The sequence below is a fragment of the Carassius carassius genome, chromosome 32, assembly GCF_963082965.1.
Source record: "Carassius carassius chromosome 32, fCarCar2.1, whole genome shotgun sequence".
Taxonomy (NCBI): domain Eukaryota; kingdom Metazoa; phylum Chordata; class Actinopteri; order Cypriniformes; family Cyprinidae; genus Carassius; species Carassius carassius.
The window spans coordinates 11,489,920-11,509,113 of NC_081786.1; the positions used below are offsets into that span (position 1 = coordinate 11,489,920).

The following is a 19,194-nucleotide window of genomic DNA, read 5'->3' on the forward strand; positions in this document are numbered from 1 at the left end:
TTACAAAATGGGCTTATTAACCTAATGCATTATTTGAGCTTTAAAATTCACATTAAGTTCAAACAGAATTATTCAAGTCTCATTTCTGCTTTTGAATCTTTGAACATTGGCCCCATTTACTTACATTAAAAGTGCTTCACCGTAACCTCAATATTTGTTTGATAATAAACATTACGCCACAAACGCTGTTATCTGGGCTACATTTATCAAATACAGAATATAAATTTTAGGTCAACAGAAGTAATTAGGTTAATTCTGAAACTAGCCTACACTTTATGTTTTTATCTTGGACCACAGCTATATTTGCTAAAAAAAAAAAAAATAAAAAAAAAAAGTCAAAGAACAAAAATAGTACAGCCGCCTTACTTCTCTCAGGGCTGTTCAGCTCTTTTAAAGAAATGCAGAACCTGCCACCCAGGACAGTTAATCACCACTTCCTGTTTCATTCTGGGCCTAATCCAAACATAGCACAGCTGTGCTCTAACAGTAAGTTTTTGCCAGATTAGTTTCATACTGTCTCACAGTGTAGATGAAGGGTTGCCAGGTTGAGCAAATACTTCCCAAACAGAGAAAGAAAACGAGAAAAACGTGGCCATGCTAATGCTGCAATTAAATGAAATACTGAATGACTGAGTCAAAACTAAGGGATTTCCAAACTCTAATCAAATCACACTTAAAGCTGCTCTTAAAATCCCCAAAACTGTGGTTAAGAGGGCATAGCGGTTGCCAGATTGTCGTGGCATTGCATCAGCGACAAGTTCTAAGATGTAAACTGGAGGTGCAGCCGTTCTTGGTGACTGAACCTCTTTCTGATGAAAGAAGTGGTGCTTGCCGACAGAGGAGGGCAAGCACCTCATTGGTCATTCAGGGCTGGTTGCTATGACTCCCTGTTGGGCAGCCAATTACAGTGCAGCGGAACAGTTCCCGTCCCTGCTGGTGCGAGTCTAGTTTGATGTTTTTATCAACATCAGAAGAGATATGACAGGATGCCATGAACGAACAAAGGGGAGGGTAAAACTGACCGAGAGACAAATCAAAAGCAATAGGGAAGAAGACAAAGAGATGAGGAGAAGGATGGATTATATATCTATGTCCTCTCCTCTTTGTTATGAGATTAATATTTTCCTTCATGTCTATGCGCTCTAATCTAATGACTGCAGAAAGCTACAGATATGTAGAGACAGCATCAAGACTGGCCTAATATATGGATAGACCAGTGATTCCCACAGTAACTATCAAGATTTTTTTATCATCTTAATTAGAAGACTCAATTTTCACTACTTGCTATAAAGCACTAAGCCATCAATAGCTGCCTGAACCAACATTTGCTTCTGATACTGAAGTGTTGTGCCTAAACCCATCAGAAGGATTTGCATCATTCATGTCAATCTAAATATATCCTCATCAACCTGGAAATCTGATAGAAGTCCCCCATTTCATACATGTATAATAGACTGCATGTATAGTGAAATGCATTCTACATTTCCAACTCAAGAACATTTAACAGCACAAACACGAAGCCAGAAGAGAGCGAGCATACAGCATTGACCTTGTTTGAAAAGGAAGCTTCGATTTATGACTCATAAAATGACAAATAAATATTTAAGAAAAATGATCACTGTTTAAAATTCTACCCAATCCCTTAAAAGCAAAAATATTTCATATTAACTAACAAATAACCAATATTTAAAATCTATATTTTATATAGTTCAAATATTTGGGGTCAGTAAGATTTTTTTTTTTTAAAGAAATTAATACTTTTATTCAACAAGGATGCATAAAATTGATCAAAAGTGACAGTAAATACTTGTACATTGCTACAAAATTACATTTCAAATAAATGCTGTTCTTTTGAACCTTGTTCATCAAAAACAAACAAAAAACATGATATTAAGCAACACAACTGTTTTAAACCTGATCATAAAAATGTTAGAATGTTTTCTGAAGGATCATGAGACACGGAAGACTGGAATAATGGCTGCAGAAAATTTAATCTCGCCCTAACAGGACCAAACTACTACATAAAAATATATTAACATAGAAAATAGTTATTTTAATCAGTAATATTTCACTTTATTTCTTTTTTTACTGTATTTTTGATCAAATAAATGCAGACTTGGTGGGAGTAATGTTCAAAAACATTACAAAACGTCTTACCAACCCCAAATTATAGTGTACTTTAATCACTGAAAAAAAAAATATATATAATTTTAAATTGGACACAGGCATAACATTATAATGTACAATATGAAAAATGTTTTCTTCAGTAAATAAAATAACCATCTAAGTATTGTTAACGTTTTAAGGCTCAACTTGTTAAAGGCTCAGCTAACAGTGTAAGATAAGGGAAATGAGCATTAAAACGAAATATAACATTGATAAACTAAGATTAATATATATCAGCCAATATGGTGTCTATACTCCATGTACGTATGTGTTTGAGTGTGTGTGTGTGTGTGTGTGTGTGTATGTATATATATATATATATATATATATATATATATATATATATATATAGTGCAATACAATCACAGCTTGAAGTCTTGATTTACCGATTTACCTTTGTGAATTGATCTCAGACGACCGTTTAAGAGAGTTCTGACACTTCTGTTTTAATAAAAACACATAATATAGCATTTATTAAACATGGACACTGACTCCATTGACATCATGCACACCAATTTGTCCTTTAAATGTTGAGTGTTAACATTATTGCAAACACTGGTTCCCTGCGCTTTCATGTATTATATTTTTTATTATCTTAGGATAAAAAAACAAAAAAGAAAAAAAGAAAAAAAAACAACAACAATTACATGGGATGTCGTGTTTTTCTGCATAATTTATCGTTATACACAGTGGGGTGGGGGCGGGGTAGCTTGTGAGGCTAGGAAAAGGGACGCTGGCACGCCGTAGCCTTTGTACAACAGCCTGAAAGACTACGTAACACCAGCACACACCGCGCAGGAAGGGGTCAAAGGTCTTAGCACCTGCGGACAGCACGAGAAGCATTCACAGTAAGGAAGGGAAGAGCGAGGGAGAGGGGGAGAGGGTGATTGCAGCACTGGCCTGGGTCAAGACGGGGAGAAGGAGAGATGTGTGGTCTGCTCTACCTCTCCTCCCCTCCCCTCTCCTCGCCTGATTGCCTAGGTTTTTAACGTCTTTGACACAAAAAAGGGATTTTATATACACAGAATAGCTACAGGACCCTCCCTCCCACCTCAGGCAACGGTGTTGTTATCCACACATGAAATTGAGCCATCAAAATGAAGTAAAATAATAATTGGTCAGGATATTTTCTTTGTTCCGTGATCAATGGCGATCGACAGGACTGTCCTCGAGCTGTTGGAGGGGCAGGGGAGGAAGGGTCCTTTTCTCTTCAGTTTATTTTCAAGTTTACTCCTTTTTTTTTATTTCACTGGTGTTGGTTGGTTTTTCTTGTTTTTTGTCCGGCATGTATTTGTTTGTGTATATGTGTGTGTTTAGATGCCAAAAAGTGTTCAGACTTTTGTAATCTGTTCCTCATCAAAAGGTTCGTTTTCTGGGTCGGAATCAGTGGTGTCTGAATAGCGGTAGTGATCAGGTTCATTATCACTCACATCCGGAGTGACAGAGGTTGAAGTGCTTGCTTCTGAGTTTGAGGGCTCCTCCACGGTCTTGGTGAAGTACAGCTTCACCTGACGGAGACAAAAGAGGGTAGCATAAATGAGTGTTTTGCAGATCACAAAATTAAACAGATTCTTAATGTACGAGTCAGCATTTTATCTAAAAAAAATTTTTTTAATACACTGCCGTTCAAAAGTTTGGGATCAGTAAAATTTATGTTTTTTTAAAGAAGTTTCTTCTGCTCATCAAGGCAGCATCTATTTGATCAAAAATGCAGAATGCTTTATTATTTATTGCTGTGATGCATAATCAGAAATCATTAGAATATGGCGATTACTTATAATCAGTGTTGGAAACAGTTGTGCTGCTTAAGATTTTACAGACCGAACCATAATTACATATTTTCAGGATCCTTGGATAGAAAGTAAAAATAAAAATTGTGTATTCAAAAAAAAAAATTGTGTATTCGTACCGGACCGTTTCAGTACAGGGCTTTCGGTACGGTGCACGTGTGTACCGAATGACCGAATGCAATGTTTTGTGTGCGGAACATGGGTATATTTTCATATTTCCAAACGAACATACTAAGTGGCGGAAGTCTCCGCGTTCAGCGCAAATCCCGCCCTGCAGCTGATTCTAAGGCCGGTGACACACCTGCTGCGTGGCGTGAGCGTGACGTTTCTGCTGCGTGTCAGTTGCTTGACGGCTGCTTCGCGTTTTCTGTGTCTTTACACACCAGAATCGTGCCTGACGCGGCGCTGGCGCGCTGCTGCTGCTACTGTAGGTGACATAGAGGGAGACCGCCGACAGACCAGGCTCTTGTCTTCACGACAACAATATCTATACTTCATGTTGAGCATAAATATAAAGCCTACTGATAAAGGACACCGTCAACAGTATTGACGGCAAAATAGACTATGTTTGACAGGTGCAATATGCCAGTGTGTCACCGGCCTAAGGTTTTCAAAAGGCATCACGTGAGTGTGAACATCACTACAACTAGGAAAAAAACGATTGTAATTCAAACGCAGCTCCCGTCGGCATTTAAACAGACCTTTGCTCCTAATTCCGATCGGTCCAATGCCATAATGAAATCTGAGCAAGTCTAAAAACTGAAACTGTTGATGCTGCAACTTTACACTTTGGAAAAGTTATATATATTTTTTAAATATGAGCAGGCCTACAAGCTGGGATTGGTAATGCTGCACTGTAATCATAGTTATTTATTTATATTTTTCATTATATTTTATTATATGATATTGGTTTGAGACAGAGTATTTTATTTAGTGGAGAACTTTGCAGCAGTATTTTATTTCTTATTCTTTTTTTTATTTTATATACATTTTATTAAAAAGTATTTAAAAAAAAAAAGTTGTAAACAAATTGTAAAAAAAAAAGTTTATAGTAATAAACAACCTGCAGTTTAATGTTTGCATTTCTTTCCCTTACTGTACCGTAAAATGAACCGAACCGTGACTTTAAAACCGAGGTACGTACCGAACCGTGATTTTTGCATACCGTTACACCCCTAGTGTGTATATATAATACAGTCAACCAGGAGTCATTTAGAGAAAAATCCTGTGATAAAGTAATATTTGGCCAGTCCCGTGATCAACACCATAAACCCAAGAGGATAAATAAAACATGACTGTAATCATACATCAGTTAAAACAGATGTACTGAAGCAGCACGATTTAAATCAAAAACATATTAAATTACATTTTGACAAACATTGGGATTTGAATTGTTATTTTAACATTGCAAAATCCCATACTGCTGAGGTCTCATATTGCTGCAATATTCAAGCAATCTTATCTCCTGTCTCCAAATTAAATCATGTTTTGCTGCCAGTACAACCAGTTATTAACTTATTCATAAATATATAGACTATTCGAAGAGTACAATACAATAGTAATACATTTCCATCGTAATGTATTCACTTCCACACAAACCTCAAGCCGTTAAAATCTCTGAACCCTTATTTTGGCAGAAAACTAAAGGAACAACTTTGAGTTTCAGTCAACATTTTAATATGTCCTTCATTCAAAACCTGTTGTCATTTCACTTTCGGAGACTTGGTTTCACATTATTAGATTTGTATAACCTGTAGCTACCAAATATGTTTGAAATTATGCAAATGTTGAAATAATAAAAACAGTGAACTTGGAGTATTTTGCATGTTTGCTATATAGAGCCATCAAGCTTCAGTGTTGAATGGTGTGCCCTCACCTTGAAGTTGGGTGAGAAGTATCGGTTAGCTTTGTCCTTGTTGGCCTTATCCAAGTCGTTCTTCGTTAAGGTCAGAATCAAGTAGTCTTTATCTCCCTCCACTACTCCTGCTCGCTCTCCTCCCCATTCTGCTCCCTTTTCTCTTTCAAGTCCTCCTGCTGCGATCCCTCTCTCCTTCTCTCGCTCCCTCTCGGCCGGAGAGCTCTGGCTCTGAGAGGAGAGGCTGTCCACATCGTTGACCACCAACCCATTCTCTACTTTCTCCCCAGCTTCCTCGGGACCCGGGATGAAGAACGTGTTTATCCAGAAATGGAACATTTTATCCTGCGAAAGCATATTACTTTTACATTTGGGCATCAGATGGCCATAAATGGCAAGTGTTTACAAACACAAATACACATTCCAACAACTGCACTTATAAACACATTTATATAAAGCCGAAAAACAAACACGCACAGGACAGGCATGCTCTTTTGGGAGAAGAAAAAATGTAAACGAGTAAGCAAACATATTTAGAACACACGCCAAAAGACGTAGTAGCAGGTAAAGCAAAGATGTAAAACAATAGAAAAACAAGCAAAAGGCAACACCTCCCTGCAGTCTTGGTAACGGGGTCAAGATCCTGCGATATGGTGTACCAACAAGATTATGTGTCCTAGGTCAAAGTTTACATGATAACTTACCTTCTTCATCATCTTGCTCTGTTTGTGGAAGAATTCCACTTTGATGTCGCCACAGACCGGAAGAGGCTGAGGGAACTCAAAGATCATGTGCTTCTCTTCCCTCCGTGTGTGGGCTGGATTTGATGTGTGGATCTTTACCTTTAACTGATACACAACGAACTGAGGGTCTGTTTGATAGAAGAGAGATGGAGAGAGTGAGAAAGGGAGGGAGGGAGGGGAGACAGGGAGGAAGAAGAGAACAGTAGGAATAAATTTAAAAGGAGAAAACGAAAAGAAAAGTTAAGCCAAAGCATTGTATTGAGCAAAAAGGAAATAAAGTAAGGTGTTAATTGTCAAGGAGCCCACACAGAGTGAAATAACTCCACTCCCGGCTCTGACATCATCAGTCAAGGCAATGTTAGTGATCAGGAACGGGCCTGATGTAAAGGAAGAGATGCATCCAAGAACAAGCACCCAGCCGCCCAACCCCTGCGTGCACCCAGCACAGTCAGCATGTAACACCGGGAGGTTCTTCTTTTAAACAAGAACACTATGACAGTACGTCGTCAACCTATAGATTTTTCCATATATTTATAGACACTAAAAATCAAAAATTAAAAAAGAGAAAGCATGCAAGTATGGATTACATTGATTAGGTAAAGACTTTCAAAGTAAAAAAAATATTTCATTTGAACTATTAATTAAAGAAAATTTTTTTTTATCTTGGTTTCCACAAAAATATTAAGCAGAACAACTGTTTTCAACAAACAAGTTAAACATTTTATTGTGTAGTAATGGTTGCTGAAAACTCAGCTTCCCCATTACAGGAATAAATTACAATTTAAAAAATATTACAAATAGAAAAAAGTTATTCGTAAAGTTGTAATATTTCACAATATTTCTGTTTTTACTGTATTGTTGATCAAATAAATGCAGACTTGGTGAGTGTCTACTTTTAAAAGCACGTTTTAGCACCCACAAACATTTAACTAGTTAAACTAACCACTAATATAAAATATATATAGTACATATATCAATAATATATAGCACATATAACATATTTAAAAAAAATTAATATTATTAGTAAAAAATAACAATAATTTAACAGTAAAAATTGCATATTTGATACTTTAAACATGTAATTCATACCATAACATGACATTTAGGTCATACCGCCCACTTAAATGCGCAGCAAATATATTCAAAGTAACTTGATTAATTTAGAATTTGACTATTATAATTATTAAACTGCTATTTTTTTATCTCAATGAAAGCAGAGCATCTCAAAGGGTTTTAGAGCAGATCAAGTATTTAAGACTTCTTTCTACTTCATGTTTCTGGGCTCCTGCCTGAAAGAGACGAGAGCATCAAAGCTGTACTGAACTGTACCGAATGTAGTACAGGGCAGGGCCTCTCTGACATTTGAAGACGATTCCTTTAACAGTAGTAGTAAAGTAATGCCGTTTTACCCCAGTGCCAGTTGCCTTTCTTGAAGCCCTGGGGATTCACCTCACTCCTGTTTTTAACAGTACTGTCCCCTTAGAGAGAGAGAAGGAAGTTAAACACCACCACCATCAGCCTGGCCAAGAGCTCGGCTGCACCACACTGGCCCTAGCATGACAGCTATCTCTCTCTTTCTCACACACACACACACACACACACACACAGGGTCTGGAACTCTGGAGTCTACCTTTGAATCATGGGAGTTCTGAGACTGACTCTACACTTTTAGTTCCAATTTCGATACATGAACTTCCCAAAAATGGGAGTGATGAAGGGTGCAGTTCAGGTTGGCGTACAGCCTGGCTGTTCTGTACAGTCCCACGAACATGTACAAAAACATGAACTAGCACTCTATGTACGAATGGGGGGATGGGAGGACAGAGGGCGCGATCTGTGATGTCACTTTACACGAGACTGTGTTGTGGGCTGCAGGAGCTGGTATGTCAGAACAGAGTCGTCAAGGGAAATTTTTACAGAAAAGAAAACAGGAACAGAGAAAGACAGCGTACCCATGAGTGTTAGAGTGTTAGGGACATAGCCGAAAGATGTGGTACAGGGTTAAAATGACAAGCACCATGGTAGCTCCTTGTGAGTGTGACCACATCCCCATATGACAACATATTCAGGTTCTTTTTATCAAATGACTCACTTTCAAAACATCTCAGGCTTTCGTAAGTACAACATATAAACAGACATGCTTTCTTTACACACCATCATTCCAAAAAGCTGAATTGCAACACATTGTCATGTTTAAGACAAGGTTAAAGGACATTAAGACTTACTGCAGTTGCCCCCACTGAACATGGGCAGAGTCTGGAAAACCATTTTATAGAACAGGAGAGCAACGGGTTTATATTCCAGCCTGTTCTTCAGCAGGTGGCTGTAGTAAAACACATACCTGCGCTGGCTGGGAATGGTGACCCCCTGACAAAGAAAAAGGAAAATGGCTCAGTGACTTTCACGAATATACTTGGCAATGCAATCTAGCTGTGAGACTTCATCTTTGAGCAAAATTATAAATAGAATGCAGAACCAAACTGTTGTACCTTTTTATCTCTGGTCCTGACTTCCCCATAAAAGTCCAGTGCCTCCTGGGCCTCTGAGAACTTCCTGCGATGCAACAGATAGGCGCATATCATGACCCCTGTGCGGCCTTTGCCTGCCTTGCAGTGGATAGCTGCCACATGGTTCTCGTCTTCGGACAGCCAGTGGTCGAGATCCTCGCAGAAGGGCTTTATTAATTCCAACTGTGGCGGGTTATGGTCCTCGAAGGGATATTGAGCCACTAAAGACAAAAAAAAGTTAAGATTCGGTACTCTGTACTAAAATCATCTTTAGAATAACATTTATAGTCTTTCAGAATAGGTCTGAGAATGAGAACGTTATGATCGAGATTACACCGGTACTGATTTCATGAAATATTGATGTTAATACTACACGTATAATAACATGGTAAATAATCTGGTTGACACTCAAACAAAGTAGGTGGCAAAAGTGGACTAACGCAAGCTGCCACCTGTCATGAAACATAAAAAAAGACAATGATGCTGCACGTAGCTACTACTAACACACAAAATCATGTCGGAAGAGATGATGAAAGCAAGACACACTACCAGCATCTGAAAAAAATACAAATCTGCTACTGTGAATGGTCAATAACTAAAATGGACATCAAACCAGTTGCTTTCTGTGTTTTTAATAAACAGCAGAACTTATTTTTAAAGGTTTCATCTAAGGAAACACCTGACATGCATGTATGTGATTAACACAAAAAACTTTACTAAACTTCCCATCAATACCAAACATCTCATTGGACAACTGAAGTAGACACTGAAATCAGTTGTATAGGATCCGTTATATATAATGTGGGCTATCAACTGTGAAATTAAGAAATATCTGAATCTACAAAAAATTCTGTGCTTTATCATACACAAGGAGATTTGTTGTTGATTTGGACCACCCAAAATCTGTAGCCTGGCTATGACTTTCCACAATTAGCACTGACTCCTCCAGACTGTAAATCTAGACAAAACTTGGGTATTGTATTTCAGCTTTAAAAGTCAAATGGAACGGTTTCATGTCAGCTAAAAGAAAAGAGCTAATTTCTTTAATGCAGGTGTAATTAAAGAGACACTGCAGTACTTATGTCATCACTACTTTGCAGACAAAAAAACAAAAACCCTAAAAGCTCCAGTTTAAAAATTAAAATGTAATACTGTAAAATGAAACTAGATGTACTCACCCCTACAATTGAATTTGGATGCATCGTAGTGTCTTTCAGCACATCTGGAAAAAGAAAAAGCACAGCTCTGAGCACCCAATATTCTTACAATAATCACTTATATTGTGTAAGTACTTAAATATAACAAATACTTACAGATTATAAATTTTATAATGATTTTTATGTTTCGAATCTAAGAATCTGGAAAGAAAACAACAACACATGAGAAAGACTGAAATGACAGTATTTTCTTTTGGATACTGTGATTAATTCTAACTTGTGAAAACACTTTTATTGTCAAATATACAGTGATAGGATCTAAAAGAGATGGGATGTTTTTCCAACTGAACTTACCGCACCACATCATCTATGTTGTTTCTGTAGACTCCCTCCAACCTTTCAGCAGGGAAGCCCATGGCAATTATGTTGGGGTATATGTCTGACATGCTTGTTAAGGAAAATAAGGTGACTGTACAACACTTTACAAGACTTACAAGTTAAACTACTCACAAAGAGTAGTTCACCCAAAAATGACAAGAAAAAAGACAAACACCCAGAAACATAAACAAGCAACAATATTGGATATTTGGACCGAGATTCCCAGAATATGTCATTACAGGTAAGGAAGAATAATTCTGTAATAATGCAGTCAGTAGTTTAGATAGCTTGTAACTTAACCAAGACTTCAAAATCAACAAGGGCAAAGCTTGTGATACAGAAGCTCAGCTGTCTGTAAAATATAAATGTCACACTCTCGTCATCATCATTACGCACTGACCTTTTAGCAAAGCGTCAGACAGTAGGCACAGGAGCGTCTGCACTTTCTACCTACAGTGCACAAATAAGGTCAAACTGCTTTACAATCCTTACCTACACCAACCAGGTCAAAGGTCACCAGGCCGCCACTGCGCTCAAATGCAGCTCACACTTAATCATGAAGCTTTTTGACTCACTTCCCTTGCTCGGTGTGCATCTGCAGGCATTTCTACTGTACGCTCTCGCTACCATGATGAGTGCAGAGAAGGGAGGTTCACACCTCGAACACAACACGGTGGACAAAGAGGGAGTTCTGTTCGTTTCCTGACGTACACTGTCAGAATAGAAAGACAGAAGCTTTTTAATTGGATGAGTCACACTTATTTTTAGCCCAATTCCTTTAAAAAGGTTAGCGACTCATACATCATAACTACCGTTAAAGAAATCTAAAGCACTAAAATAGCTGGTGTTCAAAACTAACATACCTTCAACAAAGTACAAGAAAAAAAGAAAGGAAAAGGTGGGTGAATTGTACTGTATGTGTATAAGGTGAGTGGATTGTAAATGGAAAAAAAAAATGTCACGTCAATGACACCTCAAAATAAGACAACGGCGAACAAAGCATTTACAAGGATTTTCAAAGCACAGCGGGACAATTTAAACTCTTCTGACAACAAATTCAATAATCAGACTTCTTGCAAACAACCCGACTGTCTAATCTGTAACTGCAACATATTCCCAGTCAATTAAGGCACGTTCTTCACATATAAGTAACGTGCAACACAGACAACAGAACAAGGCATCTGCACTGCATCCCTCCCTTTCATCAGCTGCTAAGAAATATCTCAATGTCAGCCGAGCAATGTACACACAGTCACACTGATAGAGCCAGTGGTTTTAACATGTAAACCATTTCCACCCAGAATGCTAAAACACCCTCCACCCTTCTGAACATAGCTGCATGACAGTATACTAAAATGAAACTTAAACCACACACACATAAACTAAAAAAAAATCTCAGAAATCAAGGCGAAAGTAAAGCTGTGACAAATGTAGCATAAGCAACAGAGAATGCAGTCATTTAAATAAATATTCCTGATGAAGAGAGTGAGACATTAAAAATCTGCAGCTCTGACAGCCTGTATGACATTGGACCTTTCCCAGCATGCTCAGTACGCCAGTGGTGCAGCTTTGCAAAACCAGAGGTGAGATTTACTGCAGCCGGGAAAAAAAGCAATGGTGGACAACCATGATCATCACAGAGCTTAACAATGACCAGCAGGATAGATTACTCTTACACTTGTCATCTCATCCCATTTAAACATGCCTGTCTAAGACAACAGCAGGTCATTTACTGTCAAACACCTGACCTGCCACACTTCCTCAAATCTACAAGGCTCAGTATGGAATGATATTGCGGACATTATTCAAAAGGCATTGCAAATTGTATTTGCAATTGCGTTTTCAATTTGTGGACGCATAAAATGTGACATAATCCAAACGCAAATCGCGCATTACCGTTTTCATTTTCGATTAAGTGAACGCACAGTGTCTGCCAAATTTAAAATGGAAATGCAAAGTCCGTTTGCAATTGTGTTTTCCATATCTTACGAGCTATGAGCCTGTCATATTTAAATAGCAATATTAATTACCACATTTGCCTTTTCACTCTCTCTGCACTGTGCATGTAAACTGCCAAAACTCAAATGGAATCGCAATACCTTTTGCATTTGAATTTCCAACGTCTACATGGAAACCTGTCAATCAAGTGACAGGGGTGGGGACATTTTATTGGGCGTGTTTGCATTGGGAAGTGACGATCGTACTAAAATGTACCATGTTTTTACTAGGGTAAATATGAGTTAACGATAGTGTTTATAATTAAGCCACAGTAGCCACAAATGTACAGTTGTCTGAGACGTTATGAAATGTTCTTTAATATCATGAACCATAAAATGTAGTCAGTGTTCTGCTATTGTTTATTTTCATAATAGGTAAACACAGGCCACAAGTTAAGACGGTCACAGATCTGGTGCTGATTCAGTGTAGCTTGGTAGCTGAGTGGTTAGTGACTGTCATCTCTAACAGCATACCATCTTTTAGCGCGTGTTCGAAACCCGGGCCAACACAGACGTTCTTTATTTTTTTGTTTATCCTACTAACTTCAGCCGCTGATTTCGGACTTGCATCCTCAGTAGTTCAGACTTTGTGCATTCGACTCGGGAGTGTGATGTCTGCGAGGACGCAGGTCCGGTAATTCTGCAAACAGCAGCGTACTTGATAACATGTCAGCTCGCCTTGACTACTGCAATTTTCCTCACTGTATGATCGCCCGTTTGGCGGCTGAAGTTAGTAGGATAAACAAAAAAATAAAGAACATCTGTGTTGGCCCGGGTTTCGAACATGCGCTAAAAGACGGTATGCCATAAGAGATGACAGTCACTAACCACTCAGCTACCAAGCTACACTGAAGTAGCACCAGATCTGTGACCATCTTAACGTGTGGCCTGTGTTTACCTATTATGAAAATAAACAATAGCAGAACACTGACTACATTTTATGGTTCATGATATTAAAGAACATTTCATAACGTCTCAGACAACTGTACATTTGTGGCTACTGTGGCTTAATTATAAACACTATCGTTAACTTATATTTACCCTAGTAAAAACATGGTACATTTTAGTACGATCTTCACTTCCCAATGCAAACACGCCCAATAAAATGGCCCCACCCCTGTCACTTGATTGACAGGTTTCCGTGTAGACATTGGAAATTCAAATGCAAAAGGTATTGCGATTCCATTTGAGTTTTGGCAGTTTACATGCACAGTGCAGAGAGAGTGAAAAGGCAAATGTGGTAATTAATATTGCTATTTAAATATGACAGGCTCATAGCTCGTAAGATATGGAAAACACAATTGCAAACGGACTTTGCATTTCCATTTTAAATTTGGCAGACACTTTGCGTTCACTTAATCGAAAATGAAAACGGTAATGCGCGATTTGCATTTGGATTATGTCACATTTTATGCGTCCACAAATTGAAAACGCAATTGCAAATACAATTTGCAATGCCTTTTGAATAATGTCCGCAATATCATTCCATAGCTTAGAGCAGCAGTGATGTCAAACCGCTTGCTGGTGCAAATACTGCACAAGAACAATCACATCTGCATCATTCTTCGAATCGTGAAGGTTAGAAAGACCTCACACCTTACCTACATCCCCCTGCACTAATGATGTTTGCAAACAAGAGCCAGATTGTTAAAAACGAAAGGCCAGATGAAAATGAGGAAGAGGTCTAAATGCTGAGAGCAAATGAAGATCTAGAATTCCTTCAACAGTCATGATGAGTTCACAATCAAAAGGGAATTTCCACCAAACTTCTGTTTTTCTGTGCATGTAAATGCATACGAAAAATAAAATATTCCTTTTGTTTTATGGATTAATAATAAATCAATATCTGGGCCAAGCCGTTTAATCAGCCGACATGTCAGATTCTAATTCAACTGACAGCTTTGGCAATTGTTATTAAAATTCATTAAAAGTGAAACGATTTGTGAGTTCATGAGTTCAATGCGTTGATATCGGTCAACCACAATATTACAGATATAATAAATAAAATGTTTTATCTTTTGGACATCAGAGTCATTACAATAATTTATCACTTGCCCTCAGCATTTGGACTTGATGACAAAGCAGGTTACATGCTGACCTGAACACATGACTGATTAATTACCTTTTTAATAGGCTAAAGATGTTTGATATTTTCTTGGAGCTTCTGTGGAGTCATAGGGCATCCTGGACAACTCAACTTCTCTTCAAATGCATGTTAGGAAATCAATTGATTCAAAGATTTCTAAAAATAGCCAGGTTCGAACTCACTCCACACTGCATTGTCCATTAAGTTCACCGAATAGACCTCTCTCATGCATGTACATGATCAATAGTACTGTCATTAGCTAGTAGAAGATATCACGGATTTGTCAATACAAACCGATTTGTTCAATCTCATTGTTGTGCTAAGCTTATATAGAAGCTGTCAAGCACACTTTTGTTCAACAAATTGACAGGGCATCACTTTATGTAAAATTGGCAGTCTGGAAAGAGGCTATCTGCCATTACAGCCATGTAGCTGTCAAACCAGATGTCAGTATCCTACAACAGAGGTTAAAAAATATATTTCATTATTAAGACCGTAAGAGCGTCATGACTAAGCATTTTAAAAAGGTTTTACCTAACATATACAAATACATTAAAAGAAGAAAGCCATGTTGGGAAAGCATACATCATTCTCATATATATATATATATAACGTTATATAACATAAAACATATTTCAAATAGAGTAGAAAGTAGCTCAGACAGTAAATAGGAGTAAGGATACAAGTTAAGTCCAAATCGAACCCATCCTCTTGATATCGCCTCTTGTTCCGACTGACTATTTCTTTAATTTTAGCAGTCATTGCCATGACAGCAGTTCAAAACACTTCAGTTCTGTGTGTTTGCTCGGAATGGCTCTGCGTCTCTCTCACCCTTGAGTGTGTGTGTGTGTGTGGTCGGGTCGGTCCGGCGCAGCGGGCCGAATTACAGCTTCTCGCAGACGGGCCTCTATCCGTTCCGGCGCAGCAGGCCCGACTCTCTCGGTCCCGAACGCTCAGTCCTCCGAGCTGCTGAAAAGGTCCTCCGATCCCGCGGCCCGGTCAAACCGGAACGCATCCGATATAACAACAACAATAGTGTGGCAGAAGTCTGTGTGTCTGGCGCGCGCGCCGTGATCAGGTCCAGAGAGAGGACCGAATCCTCTCCATCTCCGCGCGAAGAAGAAAACACACAGGCGAGCCTTTCCCGACTAGCATCGCCCGCTAGCCACCGCTGCTAAACCCCCCTCAAAACCCTCCTAACGAATGATCATCGTCGTGGCTGGATGGCCAAGTTGGTTCCGTGAAAAATGACATATGACCGTCTCCACCTGAACTGTGTTAGATATGCGACGGTAGCCTTTGGAGAAGCGTGACGGTGTGCAGTTTATCGGCGGGACTCATCTCTCCTCAGGTCGCTCCGCAGCTCCGTTCTCAAACTGCCATCATGGCTTCCCACGGAGGAAAAAAGAACGTAAATCCGGCACCTTTACCCAGAGAGAAAAAAAAACATATCTTGCCGCCACGGGCAGAAATAGAGCGCGGACGCGTGCCGTTTAATGTTTAAAAAAGCGATACGAGCAGTTGCTTTTAAAAAATATCAGAAAAAAATTAAACCTCTACAACACGCTGTGTAAAAAGGAAACTAGGCGAGTTCCCAAGCGCGATGGTAATAAAGCGACATTCGCGTTGAAGGGCGGAAGGATATGAATGTGAGGATGTGCGCAGTGCTTCTCCTTGTCAGAGCGGTCACGTGCGCGCAAGGTCGGTACATTGTTTCGTTCCGTGCAGAGCGCTGCTCTCTCCCCCACACACATCCAATAGAGTGAGTAACCTATATTTTCGTAGATGATTTTACTGCACGGAGTCTGTGGGCCTCACTGGCCCCTGTGATGGTACTCTGGGGGTCTACGGAGAAGATATTTAAAACATATCATTTTCTTGCATTCTCGTTGGATTTATAACTATGAACTCAATTCTAACTTTATAACTAATGCAGTGTTCTCAACCATTTTGACACCATTGTCCACAACAGAGCCCCCATAAGGACATGGATTTTAAAAATAAATGTTTTATTCACAATTTACTGTATACACAACAAAACATGGTGTAAAATGTATTCAATTTAAAATTCATATAAAATGTCCATGTACATAATTTTTTACATGTCTTTCTGGGTCTAGAAATAACACTTGAAAAAAATTAAATATGAATTATTTTAAGTGATCTTAAGGCCTCTTGGAAGTTTGCTGAGGCCCCCCACCCTTCCCGACCCCTTGGTTGAAAACCACTAAATTAATGACCTGTTAAGCACTCACTGCCATATGATTATTATTTATATTGTTAAGTAACGTAAAAAAAAATGTATGTAAATGTTTATTAAAAATTATTTAGAAAATAATCTACTGCATTTATACATACATTCAGTCAAAGGTTCTTTAAAGTACCATCTCTTTCTTACCTTTTTATAATCTGAAGAACCTTATTTCGCCACAAAGAACCTTTTATGAAACAGAAAGGTTCTTCAGATGTTAAAGGTTCTTTATGGACCCATTTAGACACAAAGGTTCTTATGGAGTCGTGAATCACCTTTATTATGAAATAAACTATGCAAAATCTGAACACTATGAAGAATAGAGGAATTAAAAAGGTTAATTTGACGTGCCAAATGAGATTAAAATCACAGTTTTATCTGTGTTTGTTAATATTAATGTAATGTATTAGTGCATGTCTAAATGCTGACAAAATTCAGCTTTAGCACATTAACTAAATTTTTATTGTTAAAAGGATTTTAAATGTAAATAAAGCTTAAATAAAATAAAAATATTAATGAAAAACTTTTAAATTAAAAATGTTGCACTGGCACTGAACTGAAATAAGTTTAAGTTGAAACACTTATTAGAAAAAATTCTAACTGGAAATAAATAAAAACCTAAATTAAAATAAATTAAACCTAAATAGTAATATTTAAATAAATTAATAAAAATAAAAGCAATTTAAATTAGAAATAGAGATTATAAATGTATACAAATAATACTAAAATAACACTAATATAAAGATGTGGCAGTTTCAGCATGAAATAAATGATATACAATTTTTGGGGGTCAACATTTTTGTTGTTGTTGCTAGAACACCTAGGCTATGTCTACACAGTCTCCTTAATTAAACACACCCGATTCAACTTGTTAGTAATTCATGACTTAAAATAGGGACGTAAGACATGTTGGGGGGACAAGGGTTAGGAAACAATGTATTAACACAAGGCAAGATTTAGGGAAATGGGTGAGTATGTCCTGTCCTTAACCCAAAGTAAGTCTCCGTGCCTCCAGCATCTTGTTTTATAGATGCTTGTTCCCTGGGAAAATCCATGCCACACATCCTGTACATACTCACTGTAACCTTTTCAGAATTGCACAGCACTGCAACTGCGGTCAGCAGATTTAAATAGGGTTACCTAGAACATATTGGATCTAATGCTCTCATCCACACTAAGTCTAATTGGGAATCCCCTAAATCCATTTGGGAATGCCTAGGGTCTAGCGGAGCACAGTCACAGCCCTGCTCCCTAAATCCATCCATCCATCATCTTAGGAGTTATTCACCCGTAACAGATTTTGGGACTATATTCTGGGGCACATAATGCCTACGTTTGGGCCATGACCTCATATAAACTGATTATAAATGCCCTTTTGCTTCATACAGGAATGAATCGTTCCACAAAACAGTTTGCTTATGTACTGTACCTGTTAGCTGAAGTAATATTTGTATAATATTTGCATAGTCAGCTGTTTTTCCCCATGGTGCTCTGTGGTTTCTGTACACTGGTGACCGACCACCAGATGGCAGAAGAGGGTCAATATTTTTGTGGATGCGCGCAGCATAACTCAGTTATGCTATGCATCTGTTAAATGTAACTTTTGCCCTTGTTTCAGAGAACATAAAGCAAGCTGTACATATAGTCACACACTTTGAACATCAAAAAGCAGCCATGTGGTCACAATTATGTAATCACAGTAAAAAGATTTAATTAAAAGAGATAAGATATCCAGATATCCAGATGGCATTATATTGCATTTGCTGTTAAACCTTTAATAAAACAGTGTTATTCATTATTGTCTTTAAAATAAATATTTACCCTAGCATGCATTTCCCAGTATGGTCCCCGGATAACGGCCCCTTTTCTTGGGGGAAATTTTTTTTTTTCATATGTAAACAAAATTATAAAGCAAATCTGACTGCATTAGCAGCTGCACGGACACTGCTTTGATTTACACATCAACAAAAAGTCTGGGGTCAGTAAGGTTTTTTTTTTTTTTCAAAGAAAATGATATTACTATTAAGCAAGATACATTCATCAAAACTGACAGAAAGGATGTTCATATTGTTACAGAAAATGTCATCAAAGAATCCTGTAAAAAGTGTCAGTTTCCACAAAAGGGGAGTAGAGCGCAGTCTCGGGAGTACCCCCCGGCCTGCAAGGGGCGATGGGGGTATGTGACGAGTGGGGCGGGGCCGAGGGACATGGGAGCGAGGCCGGTGGAGTGATTGGAGATGAGCTACACCTGTTCGACCCGCCGG

The 19,194-nt window shown here is 38.3% G+C and overlaps 1 protein-coding gene across 2 annotated transcripts; it reads right to left on the reverse strand.

Annotated features, from left to right (window-relative positions):
* Window positions 1–2,586: 2,586 nt before the first annotated feature.
* On the reverse strand, window positions 2,587–16,093 carry LOC132112668 (phosphatidylinositol 3,4,5-trisphosphate 3-phosphatase and dual-specificity protein phosphatase PTEN-like). Of its 2 annotated transcripts, XM_059520253.1 has the most exons (10): window positions 15,363–16,093; window positions 10,573–10,657; window positions 10,375–10,419; window positions 10,240–10,283; window positions 9,044–9,282; window positions 8,780–8,921; window positions 7,964–8,032; window positions 6,516–6,682; window positions 5,833–6,156; window positions 2,587–3,674 (listed from the first exon to the last, which is right to left on the reverse strand). In XM_059520253.1, the coding sequence occupies exons 1-10, from the start codon at window positions 15,445–15,447 to the stop codon at window positions 3,498–3,500; spliced, it is 1,377 nt and encodes a 458-aa protein (XP_059376236.1). In that variant the 5' UTR covers window positions 15,448–16,093; the 3' UTR covers window positions 2,587–3,497. The 2 variants fall into 2 exon arrangements, with proteins under 2 accessions (XP_059376236.1, XP_059376237.1); XM_059520254.1 differs by lacking the exon at window positions 7,964–8,032.
* Window positions 16,094–19,194: the final 3,101 nt, after the last annotated feature.